General features: G+C 32.8%; 2 protein-coding genes across 2 annotated transcripts in view; both read left to right on the top strand.

Annotated features, from left to right (window-relative positions):
* The window catches only part of LOC117125124 (extracellular tyrosine-protein kinase PKDCC-like), a 9,208-nt gene extending 1,908 nt beyond the window's left edge, over nucleotides 1–7,300 (top strand). Inside the window, exons 3-5 of the mRNA XM_033271522.1 lie at nucleotides 1,524–1,655; nucleotides 4,607–4,802; nucleotides 5,450–7,300. Of these exons, the coding sequence (XP_033127413.1) occupies nucleotides 1,524–1,655; nucleotides 4,607–4,802; nucleotides 5,450–5,664 (543 nt within the window). The 3' untranslated portion in view covers nucleotides 5,665–7,300. The remainder of the gene's footprint in view (nucleotides 1–1,523; nucleotides 1,656–4,606; nucleotides 4,803–5,449) is intronic.
* A 3,220-nt stretch (nucleotides 7,301–10,520) lies between these two features.
* Nucleotides 10,521–15,210, top strand: part of LOC117125112 (nardilysin-like) — an 18,877-nt gene continuing 14,187 nt past the window's right edge. The window contains exons 1-5 of the mRNA XM_033271505.1: nucleotides 10,521–10,710; nucleotides 12,025–12,286; nucleotides 12,842–12,923; nucleotides 13,232–13,332; nucleotides 13,949–14,075. Of these exons, the coding sequence (XP_033127396.1) occupies nucleotides 10,664–10,710; nucleotides 12,025–12,286; nucleotides 12,842–12,923; nucleotides 13,232–13,332; nucleotides 13,949–14,075 (619 nt within the window). The 5' untranslated portion in view covers nucleotides 10,521–10,663. The remainder of the gene's footprint in view (nucleotides 10,711–12,024; nucleotides 12,287–12,841; nucleotides 12,924–13,231; nucleotides 13,333–13,948; nucleotides 14,076–15,210) is intronic.

The raw sequence follows: 15,210 nt of genomic DNA, 5'->3' as shown, positions 1-15,210 counted from the left end.
GCGGTGAATAAAATAGAAAATAGAATTACAATATGGTATGAGCTCTGACAACAATTATCAATTCACAACCGTAACATTTTTTTTATACAGTATAGTTAATAACACAAAACAAATATCAGTAATTTTAAAACAAATATGGTGATAAAAGAATTAGTTTATAAGTATTTTAATAAAGTATATCAAAACTAAATAGTTCTTTAAAAATAGCTGTTCCTCAAAGCACAGGGATTCAAGAAATCAAGAAAAGAAAGTGTACAAGGTCATTCAGGTCAGAGACTGAGCTACTCTGGGCTATAAATTTTCATTAGTAGGAGGTTATTTGTCTATTATGGTGGCGTAATCCCCAATTCTGGGGGTCAAATACATCCATGCTCAAACCTCAAAACCAAACTATTTGTTAGTGCTTGTACATTCATTGGAGTGTTTCTATATTCGTTAGTGCTTGTACATTCATTGGAGTGCTTGTACATTCGTTGGATTGTTTCTATATTCGTTAGTGCTTGTACATTCATTGGAGTGTTTCTATATTCGTTGGAGTGTTTCTATATTCGTTAGTGCTTGTACATTCGTTGGAGTGTTTCTATATTCGTTAGTGCTTGTACATTCATTGGAGTGTTTCTATATTCGTTGGAGTGTTTCTATATTCGTTAGTGCTTGTACATTCGTTGGAGTGTTTCTATATTCGTTAGTGCCTGTACATTCGTTGGAGTGTTTCTATATTCGTTAGTGCTTGTACATTCATTGGAGTGTTTCTATATTCGTTGGAGTGTTTCTATATTCGTTAGTGCTTGTACATTCGTTGGAGTGTTTCTATATTCGTTGGAGTGTTTCTATATTCGTTGGAGTGTTTCAATATTCATTGGAGTGCTTGTACATTCATTGGAGTGCCTGTGTATTCGTTGGTACTGTTTGTATAATCGTTGAAGTGTTCAAGGTTGCCCTTTTGGCGTTCCATACATTTGAAAATGATATCTGGCCATCTCATATGCACATTGTCTATTAGGTGTTAGTGTCTTCATACCGTACTAAAATGTACATTATCTTTGCCTATTTTAATTTATAGTAAAATTATCTTCCACAACTACTGTATTATTGTCCCTCCACACTTCATAGCCTACCAAATGATTATATACTATAGGCCTACTTATTTTTTTTTTCTTTTCTGTTCTATTTTGATTTATTACCAATCTTTTGATTTTTTGACAACTATTTTCCATAATTTTGTTTAATACCAATTCTTCTATTGAGATTGCAGGCATTTGGGAGTACACTGAGCATTCAGTACTTATAATACATCAGGAAGGGCAAACATCATTTCTTACCATTTCTTCCACCTTTCTTGATTTTTCTTGATTTTTTTTTTCATTTCTCTTTTTTTCCCCCTTTCTTTTCCTTTCATTTTCTTTCTTTTTCTTTCTTTTACTTTTTGTTTCCCTTTCTAATAATTATTAAAAATATATGATGATGATCAGGGATAGAACAAGTGATTATAAACATTCTGTTATCCAAATGGTTTCCTGTAGATCCTTGGATACTGCATTCTTCAAGATGAATCAATCTTCGGTGATGATCATAGCATCGTTTCTGTTGTTGAGATCGGAGAGAGAATAACAAGAAAAAAAGTCTTGGGCATGTCGTGGACAAAACGAATGCAGGTAAGAATAAAAAGACCAACAGAATAAAAACGTATGTAAAACCCTAAATTATAAAACAAGTGTACCTGTGATAATCAAAACAAGAAAGTACAATTATTTGAATTTATTTTGCCTATCTATATTGAAAGTATAATTATAAATACTTTATATGTGGCAAAGAGAAGCCAAACCAATCACTTGTCGCAAGATGGATTTTTAGTTATTAATACAGGATTAAACAGTAAAATGAGAGCTAAAAAATGGTAAAAGAATCATTAAAATCCGACATTTTGTTATGAAGTTACAGGAGTTTAAACATACAGCTGTTTAAAGAACAATATTTGAGAAATTAGCCTTTAAATTTTAGGATTTCAGGCAGAAACCATCAAAAATTGTTGCTTTAACATTGAAAATGGGGAAAATAACAGCATAGCATGATATATAGATAATAAATGTTAGTTTAGTGAAATAAAATACTGATTTTAAAAAATTTTGACATCCGATTACCAGGACGTTTTGGTCATTATCTCTGAAACAGGATTTGCGACGAGTGACTGGTTTGGCTTGTCTTTGCCACATATTTTTTGTAATTTGGCCTACTGTAATAACATGGAGGAAATAATTATTTCCTCCATGGTAATAATAACTTGAAAATACTGATTCTTTCACTTCTGCATCTGTAACAGTTGATTTTATATTTAAAATCACAGACATGACATAGTTTTTATTTATTTTTTAAAGATATTTATATATTCTTAGCTGTTTTTAAAAATGGCATTAATGCTATAGCTTTATATAAGAAATTTCTATTTTTCAAACCTTGAGGTAACTTGAACTCACTTGACTTACAATTTTGATCGACAGAGTAATATGTTTCTGGCAAATTTTGGGTATGTTAACTCTAAAATTAGGAATATGCTTGTTCATAATTACTGTACCAGCTTTTAATGGATTTCCAATCATGGTTTGACATAATAAAATTGAAAATATCTATAGATCACATAGAGAGTTATTCAAAGAGTATGGCTAATTCCAAACTGTACCTTACTTCCTTATGTTGCTTGTTGTATTGATATCAAAACTAATGCTAGCTATATGCTGTATTACTTTCATATTAACAAGGCTTTTTAATTACACTTCAAAATTTACCACATTTAACTAAAAATTAAAATGGGTCTCGTTGGATCATTATTAGTTAGGGGAAAATTTTAGGCATGTTCTCATCTCATTTTAACATGCTTACCAATATGGTAATACAGGTCTTACTCTAATGAAAGATCCCTCCAATTATTGAAATACCACTTTTTTGTGGTCCCAAATTTACAATTGTCATTTATTTTTATTATTCTAATTAGAGACCAAAGCTACTAAAGACCATGAAAACCCCGGTCCCAAGAGTGGTCTTTAATTGGAGGGAGACCTTAGTTTGAATAAAATCCATAGAGATATAATAAGAATACTAGAGCGCTAACAGCAATGTATTCGATGTTCGAAATACGCAGAGCTGTGTGTGTGTACCATCCAAGATGGCTGCCATAGATTCAGCCAATCAAATTTCGCCTGAGCACTATCATTTTCAATGGCGCCCTCAATTTACACAGAAAGTTCAGTACACAGCTAGTTACTCGTATTTTGAAACTCGAGCATTGCGGTGTATGGGTGTAATTTACACGATTTTAATTCTTTTTAATATTTGAATAAGATGCTCTACTTTTTTGGCTACGACAGTTTAATAATTTGTCATTATCAATACTAATTATCATTATTGAAATAATTTTCAGTCAGAGGGCTTATTTATGGTAATAATATGTATACTAAGCCTGAAGGTGGCGCTTTCCTATGGCAGCCATCTTGGATGGTACACATACACAACTCTGCATTGCCCCGCCATCTTGTCAGCACTCTAGTTGTTTAATAGCTCTATGATAAAATCATTAGTGTAAATGACAATACTCTTAAAACTACTGAGCAAATAAAATTTATTAACATGAGGGATAACTATTCAGACACTCTGAACATATTCAATAATATTAATATCTGTGTAGCTGTATAGTTCCATCTGTTCACATATTGTCTGTATTTTATTGTCTGCATTGGTATTGTGTTTATTTATAATAGCTTTGGTGTTTGTGCTTTTGTATTTTTTTTTTATTGAATTGTGCATTTTAAATGTAGTATTATGCAAATAAAGAAAACTGAACTTAACTATAATATTATCATGTACCTGTAGAGGGCCATTAATTATGTACAGTTGAAAATTATTTTTAAAAGTAAAAAAAAAATAGTATTGTATAGTCTGCTAGTGCTATGCCGGGTACTATGTTGGTTTGTGAGATCATTATGGGAAAAGCAACTGACAGCTTACCACACTATCTAATAAGCACTTTACAAACAATGGAATTGTTTATAACCGCCCATGAGAATTTTTGGGGAATAGATAACATCAATGTGAAATTAACAATTGCAACAACATTGCATGCCATATAAACAATGATTCAGATAAGTACTGATGACAAGCATAGATAACTAACTGTATAAGAATTTTCACTGATAGTGAGTCATAAATCTTTTAAGTTTACCCAGTATTCTATCGTTTGGCATTAAATTTGCCATGATGAAAAATGAAAGCTTATATCTAAATGGCTCTGTCCCCCAATCCCTGTAGATCCACGTTTGCACACTACCTTTAAAGTACAGATAACAATTTCCACGTAGCTTCTTGTTTTTTGTATATTTGAAGATTTAATATTTGTGTGTGTTGTTAAATTTGGGGTTAAGTCAACCGGCTATGTTACAGTAATTTGGTTCAATTTAGTTAGACCCAATCCTCCCAAATTTCTGGTTTGTTTTTTTTGTAACTTCAATTATATACATGATGTTGTTTAAAAGACGGAATGCATAATGAAATGAAATGAATTACTCATTTGTATTTTCTGTGATGCCATGTTAATTTTACTGTGGATATTTTTCAGGTGTGTACTGATGTATTGTCATTATTGTATCATTTGGAAACCTCTCCTATTGGTTCGCTTCTCCTGTCAGACTTCATGTTGAGCCAGATGGTGTTTGTTAACGGGACAGTGAAGCTCGCCGACTTGGATGACTTGGCACCTGAGGAACAGCACTGTACTTCGGATTCTCAGTGCTACTTTAAAAAAAAGGACCTAGGTCAGTACAGTACTTACAGCACCATAATTTTTGTGGTTTTCGATTCCCGCCCGATTGTATTTGGTAATTTAAGTGGACAGTTAGGGCAAATTTTAAGCACCGTGTTTGCTGAAATCTACAAGCTTATTAATCTAAATGAATGTTGCAAAAGAATTAATGAATTAAAGGCATATAATAGGATGTCACAATGTAAATTATGCTATTATTGTAAAGCTAGAACAAACCCGCCCAACATTGTTCACCCTACTGCCCACCCCACTTTAACAATGGTATATTCCATTTTGGATGGTTTTTGTCCGGTGGTTATTGTTCCAGGTGGTTTTTGTCCTACATAGTGTAAATACACATCAAAATAATTCAATTGCATTAGCTATACTTAATTCAATAGTAATTTAATATCAAAATAAATATTCATCAAGTTGATTGTTAAATTAAATTAAAACTAAGCCCACGAAAATATATTGGATAAATAATTTACTGTACATTTGTACATTAGTTTATGGTTTATTTTCTTAATCTTCTCTATGTTGCTGTTAAGCACCTCGATGCTGTGACAACATTAGGTGCTACATAAATCCAGAATTATTATTATTATTATTCTAATTATTAGATTTTTTATTTAATAATTTATTTGCTTGTTTATTTAGGTGTTTCCTGTGTACAGTCGATGTGTCATGGTAGAAATGCGAAGTTGAATCTCTTGGGGTTTCTATCAAATTTTCGAAAAATAATCATCAGCGACATTCCCGCTGACCTTGAATCTGAGGTCAACATGGCAGTTCAAATGTTGGAAGAGCTACAGGTATCCAGTGGAAAGCTTGTTGATATTTTTAAAACATTCCAAAGACATGCCACCAAATAGAGTACCGTAATTTCCTTCTTTTTACTATATATTTGAAGATCAACTCACCAAATTTATATTTATTATTAAGATTATAAATTTAAAGATTAAGTGTTGTGCTAAGACTAATTTTACAGATAAAATATGTGCTCTTACAGTGATGAGTGGGGTATATTTAATATATAATTTTTTTAAATATTTCCTCTAAATATATCCATATTTAAAAAAAACAAAACAAAACTTTATGTATCAATTGGACATATAATGAGCTTAATTTACACAACTGAGTAAGTGAGTGACTGAGTGTAACTTCAGTAAAACAAGGTGATGTTACACATCAAATTCAAAAATGGTGTGCTGATTTTGGTGCTATATTATTATTTTAGTTATATAGAACAGTTATATGTTTAATAGTATCCTTACAAGTGGAGCTGTTGTTTTTTTTTTAAGGTTAAGGTCAAGGCTCCCACTATACTAATAATGTGATAATGGGAATGGATGACTAAATCATGAAAAAAGAAATCAACACTATAAAGCCCCATTTACACTAGACATGACAACGGCATTTTATCTTAAGCCTTACACTGACTTTATAAAGAATTGAATTTTGAAACTGGATATAGTTATGCATCCAATTGGGTCCTTCTGGTGGTGATTGGCCAGTACCTCGGCAGACAATCTCCTAACTTTTTGTTGTAGATATACTGCATTCTTTAACGTACGTACAGTATGGACCGTATTAGTGAGGGGGGCGGGGGCGGGGGTTGGAATGGACCTTACCGAAGAGTCAAACTGACCAATAAGAACGGTGCCAGGATATATGCATGTTCTATAAACATGTATGTGTGTGCGTATGCTTCTACACTGTCGTTTTGAGGGCGCAGGAGAAAGGCTATTGAACCGGGTACCACAAGGGTTAGCAGTAGAGGGTTCCGTTCTGTACCTGTAGTAAATATCAGATCAGGGAAGTACCTCCTTGATTGTCAAACATGCTATATCTTGAATAACTCGAATGAACAACTCCACTCCATAAGCATCATACTGAGATATAGATTATATTGAAAATAGTTTGATAGATCATGAATAGAATATAAATATATAGTTTATTTGATTCCACTGTAGATGTAGAATAGATCGTTGAGGGATAAGAAAAAAGATGTAGTATATATACAGAGATATATTTGTAAAGAACTAGACAAAAGAAATTTAAACTTAGTAATTTTGTTATTAAGAGAGTAGATTTATATTCGTGGAAATTGGTTTGGTGCAGCGGGTTAATTTGGTTTTCAATCCCTTGCTGTGTATTTTGCTTGTGAATGAGTAAGACACTAGCTTCTCTCCACCCAGGAGTATAATATTGGTGCTGGTGGGGTTGCATGCTCCCGCGCTGATTACAGCTAGGACAGAAGCACTTGTATCTGCAAAGAAAGGCGCTATATAAAAAAACCGAATAAATCTTTTTTAAAAATGAAAATACAAAAAACATAAGAAAGCAAAAAGTAGCATTTTGATATTTTATTTTCACAAGCTTTTGCATGCACTGTAGGCCTAGACTTCTTCAGGTGGATTGTTGTTATTTTTATAATTATCATTGTTTTTATTGTTATAATTATTGTATTGTTATTATGATATCATATTGCAAGACAATACAAGATAGTTAGATGCAGTAATTAATAGAGATAAGAAGAGATCTGCAAAACCTGGTTCAAAATTGTAAAATTTGGTAAATGGTGAAGTTTCCTCATGCACAATTTTATGTTCGGTGGTGGGGGTGGGGATGTGGCCTTATGTCAGAAGAACTACAGTATTTTCATTTGGATGATAATTCAAGATATGGACCCAGTATTAATTAAATATTATTTATATATTTTAATTATTCAATGTACTGTCAATATACTAATTGTAAATAAAAAAATACTTTTAGAATAATAAAATGCGAATGAAATTAATAAATAATTTTAACTACACATAAAGCCATGTAGACTTGCTCAAGAGTAGATTGGACCAAACAATGAACTACTCAAGAGACTTACCTTGCTTGCTGGGGGTGGTGTTTGGGCTGTTTTGAATAAGGCGCGACATTTTTATACCTTGTTTTGCAGGAGGGCGGGAAATGATAAAAATAATATTTTGTTTTCTTATTTAGCCAAATGGTTTTGCCAAAATTATCCAGATGGAGGAGAAAATTAAAATAAATTGGTATTGTTATTGTTGAATGTAAACAGTGTAGTAATAGGAGAGTTATATAATTCGGATGAAAAATACATGTCTTATTTTTTGAGATATCAAGACAGTGGCAGGTGTAATAAAAATAAGAAAACTTTTTTTTTTTAAATATCCCTTTTTTCATGGCGGCGGGTGTACTAATTGGACAAAAATAAAATTTTAATTTTATTAGAAATTGTCATTATTGGCGGGTGGCAGTTTCACGAAACAAGGTACCTGTATAAAAAAAATCTTGTCTGATATGAAATGGTCTGGAACCTAGGCCAGTTCTGGATTAATTATGCACCGAAATAACGGATACCCACATCACATCAGAGTTCAGTGTTAGTGAGTTTCATTTAGGGACCACAGTAGAATTAAGTTGACTGTAAAGTAAGGCCTTGTGCAGGGAATATATCGATCTCCACGCAAAAATTTGGCCTAGAAATATGTTTGTGCATTTTGGAAAATAAGGGCTGATTTCCCCACAGATTTTGCCAAAATTTAGGGTTTGACCTAATCTTAATATATTTAGTGCAGTAATTTAATGGTATTGTTAAAGATATATTGCCACTTAAACCAAATGCAGTACCTGTAAAATGTAAACTTGAAAAATAAAAAAATCCTTAATTTGTATATACAGTATTTTAATATGTTTTTAGCTTTCAAATAAAATTCAGAATGAAGAAAAAGCTACTGATGTTTTAATGAAGTTATAAAATGTTTGTAATTTCTGTAGTAAAAGATCGGTAAATCACTGAAAACGTTTTTCTGATCATGCCATGTTTTGGTAAAGATTTTTTTTTGAGTAAGATCCATGTACTTCGATTTTTAATGTTTTGATTATTGAAATTTTACATACTCTTTTTAATATTCTTTCTTTTTGAAAGTCTTTGGATGTGTGCTGAAAGTTATGAAGTGTTCTTAGTAACCAAATGATGCTAATGTGACAATATCAGGGTGTAACAATGTGACATTCAGGGATAATTTTAATATGTAAATGTAATTTTAATGATATTTTCAAGGGGAATGTTGATCTTATAGCCACTTAATGCATATTGTGGCTATTGAGTGTGTCAATAAAATTGTTTATCATATTGTGAGTGTGTTTTGTTTTTGTTTCATGGAAAAGCATGATAGTATGTGCTTTATTAATAGTTAAAATAGTTTTGTAATTTCTAGATGTACATTTGTTGATAGGAAATTTTTATTTTCATGAGGATTGTGCTGTCTGTCGATAGAGGGCGGTATTGTAGAAATTCATAGTATCATAGATATTAATTTTTATTTAGTTTAATTATCCTCACAACTCAAATATATTACTTAGTGAAGAAAGGCAGAATGCCAATTAAAGACAGTGTCACCAGCAGCTATTAATTCTGCCATATCATCTATCATATTATATCATAATATCATATATGATATATTATATTATAATTATTATTATTATATATTATATGATATCATATTATCTTTGTATCATCGACTTTCAACATGTTGCCTACTGAACTGTTTGACCCAGAAATCCAAATCAGTACATTAGTCAAAACGTTTAATTTTTATTCACATTCAACACCTTGTGGGCCACCACTTACAGAATAAAAAAGCAATGAAGAATATATATCTAACAAAATCATGGACAAATGAAATTAATTTTGATATTGATTAAACCTATAAAAAAAAAAAACAATATGTAAAGTAGGCCTACCGTAATCGCGCGAATAAGCGCCCGGGCGCTTAAAATATTTTTTGCCCTTTCTGAGGGGCGCTTATTTTAAACGGGGCGCTTATGAAAGCAGAGTGGAAATTGAGGGGGCGCTTATGGAGATGAAAATCGAAGGGTTCTTATGGAAAATTATTAAAAGAGGCACTTTTTAAATGAAAAAAGATTATATAAGGACATTACGAATGATGGTTAGGCGGAAAAGGTAATCGTCCATAGAACATGGCTCGTGACAAGAATGCGTGAATATTTACATAAACAGCAAAATAGTGCTTAGCCTGTTGGCCATCGCCCGATTGAGATTAGCAGGATGGCAGGATCATTGTATTTTTTATTTGAAAACTTAAATGAGAATGTGTTAAAGGTGCAAATTGTCGGAAATGAAAAAGAGTAGGACTAGGCATAGACAAATATGTAAAAAGAGTAAAGTTGGAAATATACTGTTTGTCCATGGATCTGAGCTCTCATCTGTCCAAGAGAAATATCCTCATTTTTATATCGACCTAAGAAGAATGTGTTTCTGCAGCAGCTCAATTATGCCAACACAGTCCCAGGATTGATTGGATTATTGACTTGCTAAAAAGAAAATCTTATGATATTATTCTTGGCGCTTATTTAAACGGGTCGCTTATTCGCGCGAGTACGGTACACAAGGAAAATGAAAATAAAGTTTATGTAAAGGATCATATATTCCTATTATATTGCAGTGAAAGTCAGTGAAAACTGATATGTTCTTAATCTTTTTTTATTGAATCTAAAAACAAAAAAAATATCAGATCCTTTGAAATGAACTTTTCGATTTTATTCGAACTTTTTATGGTCATCTTTATTATGACAACATATCGGAAACATATTGACAAACAACAAACCCCTACCACTCATTGGTGGCGGGCGATAAAAGTATTATTAGACTGCAAGTCCCAGTCGTTCTGTCATTTCTTATGGCGACCATGTGTTGTTTGTGAGGTTTGATCACATCGTGTCGTCACGTTTCAGTACTGTTCATTACATTTCATCATTACATCCTACATGACCTGATCCTTCCTAATGCCTGTCAAAGCATAGAATAATAAGTAAACATTATATGGTGGGATGGCCTTAGAATTATTGCAGTCTCCAAATGATTCAAAAGACTATAGGTTAGTAAACATGCCTGCAATATGCTATCTACTTCTTGCATGTAAATCCAAGTTTGAACATCTGTATGACTGACTGTCGTTGTTGCATCCATTGTTATGAACGGATCCGATGAAATTTTCTCAAGAATGTAGTAAAATAGGATAGGATATTAATATAAATACATGACAATATGTGAACAAGACCCAAAAAGATGTAATTTAAAATTCCCCTTCGTACAATATGTTTAGAATGGAACTCTCTTCAGATATACAAATTATTATAATCAAAGATGTGTCTAGAGACTAACTAGAGGTACAGTACAGTACCATACATTCTCTCGGTCAGTTGTCTCATGGAACTCGCAATTCAGAAGATACTGAAGGTGTTCTGTTGAAGTGCACCCCCACACCCAAAATGTTGAATATCCAAGTTTTTTCATGCCTACATGCTGATCTTTCGAGGTGATAAAGTCGCAAGGAAAAATTGACACAGACACACACAATTGTTGCTACCAAAAAGTTCTTTTCTGAAAATTTGGAAGTATTTCACAAAATTTGAGAGACTGTGAGATTGCATTAAAGTTTGGGATACTCCAGATCGAATCTGGGGGGGGGGGGTGCATGCTGCATTTTTGGCCATTAACAGAAATGGTCCATGGCACCTGACTTTTGGAAAAAACCCGGGTTATAAATCCTGCTGGTTTGTTGAATAGCGATGGGTTCTTAAATTATTTAATGCCAGTGAAGCCCATGAGATGAAGTGAGTGATTGTAATGGGTTTCTTGTTTACATTCCGATGGCTATATGTTGCTGGCCAGGACTCTCTTGTTAACTCCCAATGGACGTTCTTAAAACCATTAAAGTTAAGTTTATGGAGATGCTGACAGCTCCCTCTGGACCATTAACAGCTCACTCTCAACCATGAGACAGCTCACTATGGACAATTTCTGCTAACGGAAACTTTTGCCTCATGTGGACATATGCTCGGTAATGATAAAGAAGGCAACAATTAGGGACACTCACCATACTGAGATGTGTACGGTACCATATTCCTATCCACTGCCATTAGTTAAAGTTAGCAACGTTTCTTTGTTCATGACTTTATCTGCATGTACTTTAATAACTTTAAATACACCATTACACATATGAAATATATGTAATGACTAGATCATGTTGAAGTTATTACATATTTTCAATGTATATAATTTAATGAATAATATGTAATTTTCTCAAAAATGTTTCTCTTAACTAAATTACTGTTCACCAAATTCCCTCCCCAGTTCTGTTCCTCGTAAATCATGATCTTATTCAATACATCATAATTTGTAATTTCAGAATAATCACGCTCCCGAACAACCTGGTTGCCATTGTCATTTCTGACTTGGCATCCACCACCAGTTCTCATAATTCAGAACTTGACAAAAACATCAACGTTGATGGTACTGGTAGTGAGAATGCAGGTGGACAAGAAGAAATAGATGACGATGATGATGAAGATGGTGATTCTGAAGAGGAAGATGGCATGGATGGAATACAAGCTGACAGTGAAGATGAGATGGTGCCACTCAAAAAGAGAAAGAGAACACAAGAGAAATTGGTTAGTAGTAACTTCTTTTCCATCATTCATTTATGCATACAGTACATCTTACAGAAAGTAGGTCTAAAATCTGCCAATTTAAAGTGTGTGATGCCTGCCTATAAGACTGTGAAGCTTAGGGAGGCTAGTTAGAAGTTAGAAAAAGAAACAAAAAATTTAAAAACTAAGTTTTTTATTAACATTTTTTCAGAGGTGGCTCCAGAAATTTGCTGAACCTAGGGGCCAGCTAGAGCCTCCTCGGTTAGGGTCCAGGAATAAAAATCTCCGATTAATTCATGGGTAGTTTTTATGGCTTAGCCCAGATGTGCTTTAGATCAACTCATTAAGGATTGCCAATCAAAATAATGTTATTGGTATAGGCAAATTATTATTTTTGGTACGAGGATCTCGTCATGGCATCGGACAGCACCAACGGCGGGGGTACTTGCCTGTCCAATGTGGGAGGGGAGGGAAATTCCCTCGCTGACCCACTGCTTGCTCCATCACTACTATGTACAGTATCATTTATTATTTATTAATTGATTTTAATAGTTTTCATTATTGTTATTGTTACAGGCTGCTGCAGCTCTAAGCGTTGGTGTTGGAAGCTTTTCTGATCCATCGGATATCCCTGGATTAGCTCACTTTCTTGAACATAGTAAGCTTTTATTTTATACCAGCTATAATGTATATTAACATAAACTCCTTATTACATCCTGGCAGATGTATTGTTAGAACTCTGCAACTCATGACACACTAATTAATAGCAAACTGAGGTCTTCCAGCAGCAGTTGCCAATGCTGTAATAAATTCAGAACAACTTTTAGTACAGGCCTACCATGTTGCTGCTGTTTCCATCTCTGCTACATTTACACATTATTTATAAAGATGATGACGACTATACATGTTTGTAATAATGCATATATCAGCAAATATTATATTACTTAATGAATTGCATACTTTCAGTGGTGTTTATGGGCAGTAGCAAATACCCTGATGAGAACTCATTTGATGCTTTTGTAAAGCGTCACGGCGGAAACAACAATGCATCTACTGATTGTGAACGGGTAAGTTAGAATGAATATTAATTATATACAGTTCACTCTCCAATTCGAAACCACCTTTAAGACCTGAAAATTTAGGGTGGTCTCATTGTTCAGTCTCTAGTGGGTTAGCTTTGTGTTAAAAGATTGAATATTGTTATTAGGTTCTTTGAAAAAATGCGCTTGAATTAGAGGGATTTTAAATTGGAGGTGCACTGAATGGACAGATTGTGACATTATTCAACTTTTTCTACTCCATTCTGTACACTAATTTGCCCATTGTGTATTATCTGTTTGACCTCTATTCTGTGAAATAAGTTGATACAACATTTGCAATTTTTTATTTCCATGTAAAACAGTAACAGTCATTATATATACCAATAAAAAGATTATTAATAATTTGGAACAGTATAAAATGTGTGTTACACTTTAGTTATATACACTTTACACCAAATTATGTAACAAAGGTGCAAAAAATATATAGATAAATAAATCCGATAGAAATTCTAGTGTTTCTATAAATCCTCTAAAAGTATATTTTATTCTATTTGATTTTTTTTTGTAAGTGACGCACCACACATGGAGTTGAGCACAACCCATGTAAATGGTGAATGCCAATAAAGTATATTTACTTTTTTAGACTGAATTTCAATTTGAAATTGATAGCAACTTCTTCCGTGAGGGATTGGACCGCTTTGCTCAGTTCTTTATCTCACCCCTGATGAAGGAATCCAGCACTGACAGAGAACTGGAAGCTGTCGATAGTGGTAAACAAAATCCTACTTTGAACAAATGCTGTGTTCTGCCCCGGGCAATAAGCTGTAACGGCCCTGTTACAGCTTAATTCAGAAAGAAAGTTTACCATTAAATTTACCATTACACCTTGTATCTATTATTATTATGACTGGGAAATGTTCAGTTTATCAATAAAATGTAGTTTATGATTACAACATAACACTTTAAAAGAATTGTAATAATAAGAATAAAAGTGCTTATAACTGTGATATTCGTCTAAAAACATTTTACATAACACATACACATTTTATGTAATAATGCTATTTATAATATTGAATAATATATTGTTAATTTTTTTATACGAGTGCTAGTTTAAAAAAGAAAATTTATAGAATTTGAAATGAGTCTTGTGGCACATAATGTACATAACAATACACTTTAAAAAAAAATCCAAAAACATTCATGAACTCCTAAAACTAACTGAGTATACATGTTTTATATAATAATGTTATTTATACTATTTAATATTTATTAAGATTTTTATGCACTGTATGTGTTAATTTTCCAAACTATAGAATTTCAAATGAGTCTTCAGGATGATGATTCTCGTAAACAGCAGTTGTTTGGTACTTTCACTAAAGAAGGTCACCCACTTGGAAAATTTATGTTTGGTAAGTTGGTATTTATTTATCCCTTCCTTATAATTGTAGCAGGTTTATAGCATATTTACCGTATTTTTATTTGAAAAACATATCATAACATACTTTTTATCTATAAAACATAACAAACATTTGCTCAAACATTGAACAAACAAGGAAATAAAACTACTGTTGGTCAGATATACATCTTTGCACCAGTGAACCTTGCGTTCTGTTGTGGAAGTTGACACTTCAAATATCAGGTGATTGATTGATTGATGGATATGTCCAAATCAAGTATAAACAAAGTCTGATCAAATATTGTTTGTCTGACATTGGCAGACAAGCAACTCTATGCCCAGTTTTATTCTATGAGTTTGAAATATTTTTTTTGGGTCTGTTTGCAGGCAATACAACAACTCTGAAACTGGATCCAGTTAGCAAAGGTATTGAAGTACACAAACGACTTCAGAAATTCAGACACGCAATGTACTCCAGTGATTATATGACACTTGCTGTACAGTCTACA

This window comes from Anneissia japonica, unplaced genomic scaffold (assembly GCF_011630105.1).
Source record: "Anneissia japonica isolate Jap-2015-1 unplaced genomic scaffold, ASM1163010v1 scaffold9_len2422644_cov172, whole genome shotgun sequence".
Taxonomy (NCBI): Eukaryota; Metazoa; Echinodermata; class Crinoidea; order Comatulida; family Comatulidae; genus Anneissia; species Anneissia japonica.
This window is presented reverse-complemented; position numbering and strand designations above follow the sequence as displayed.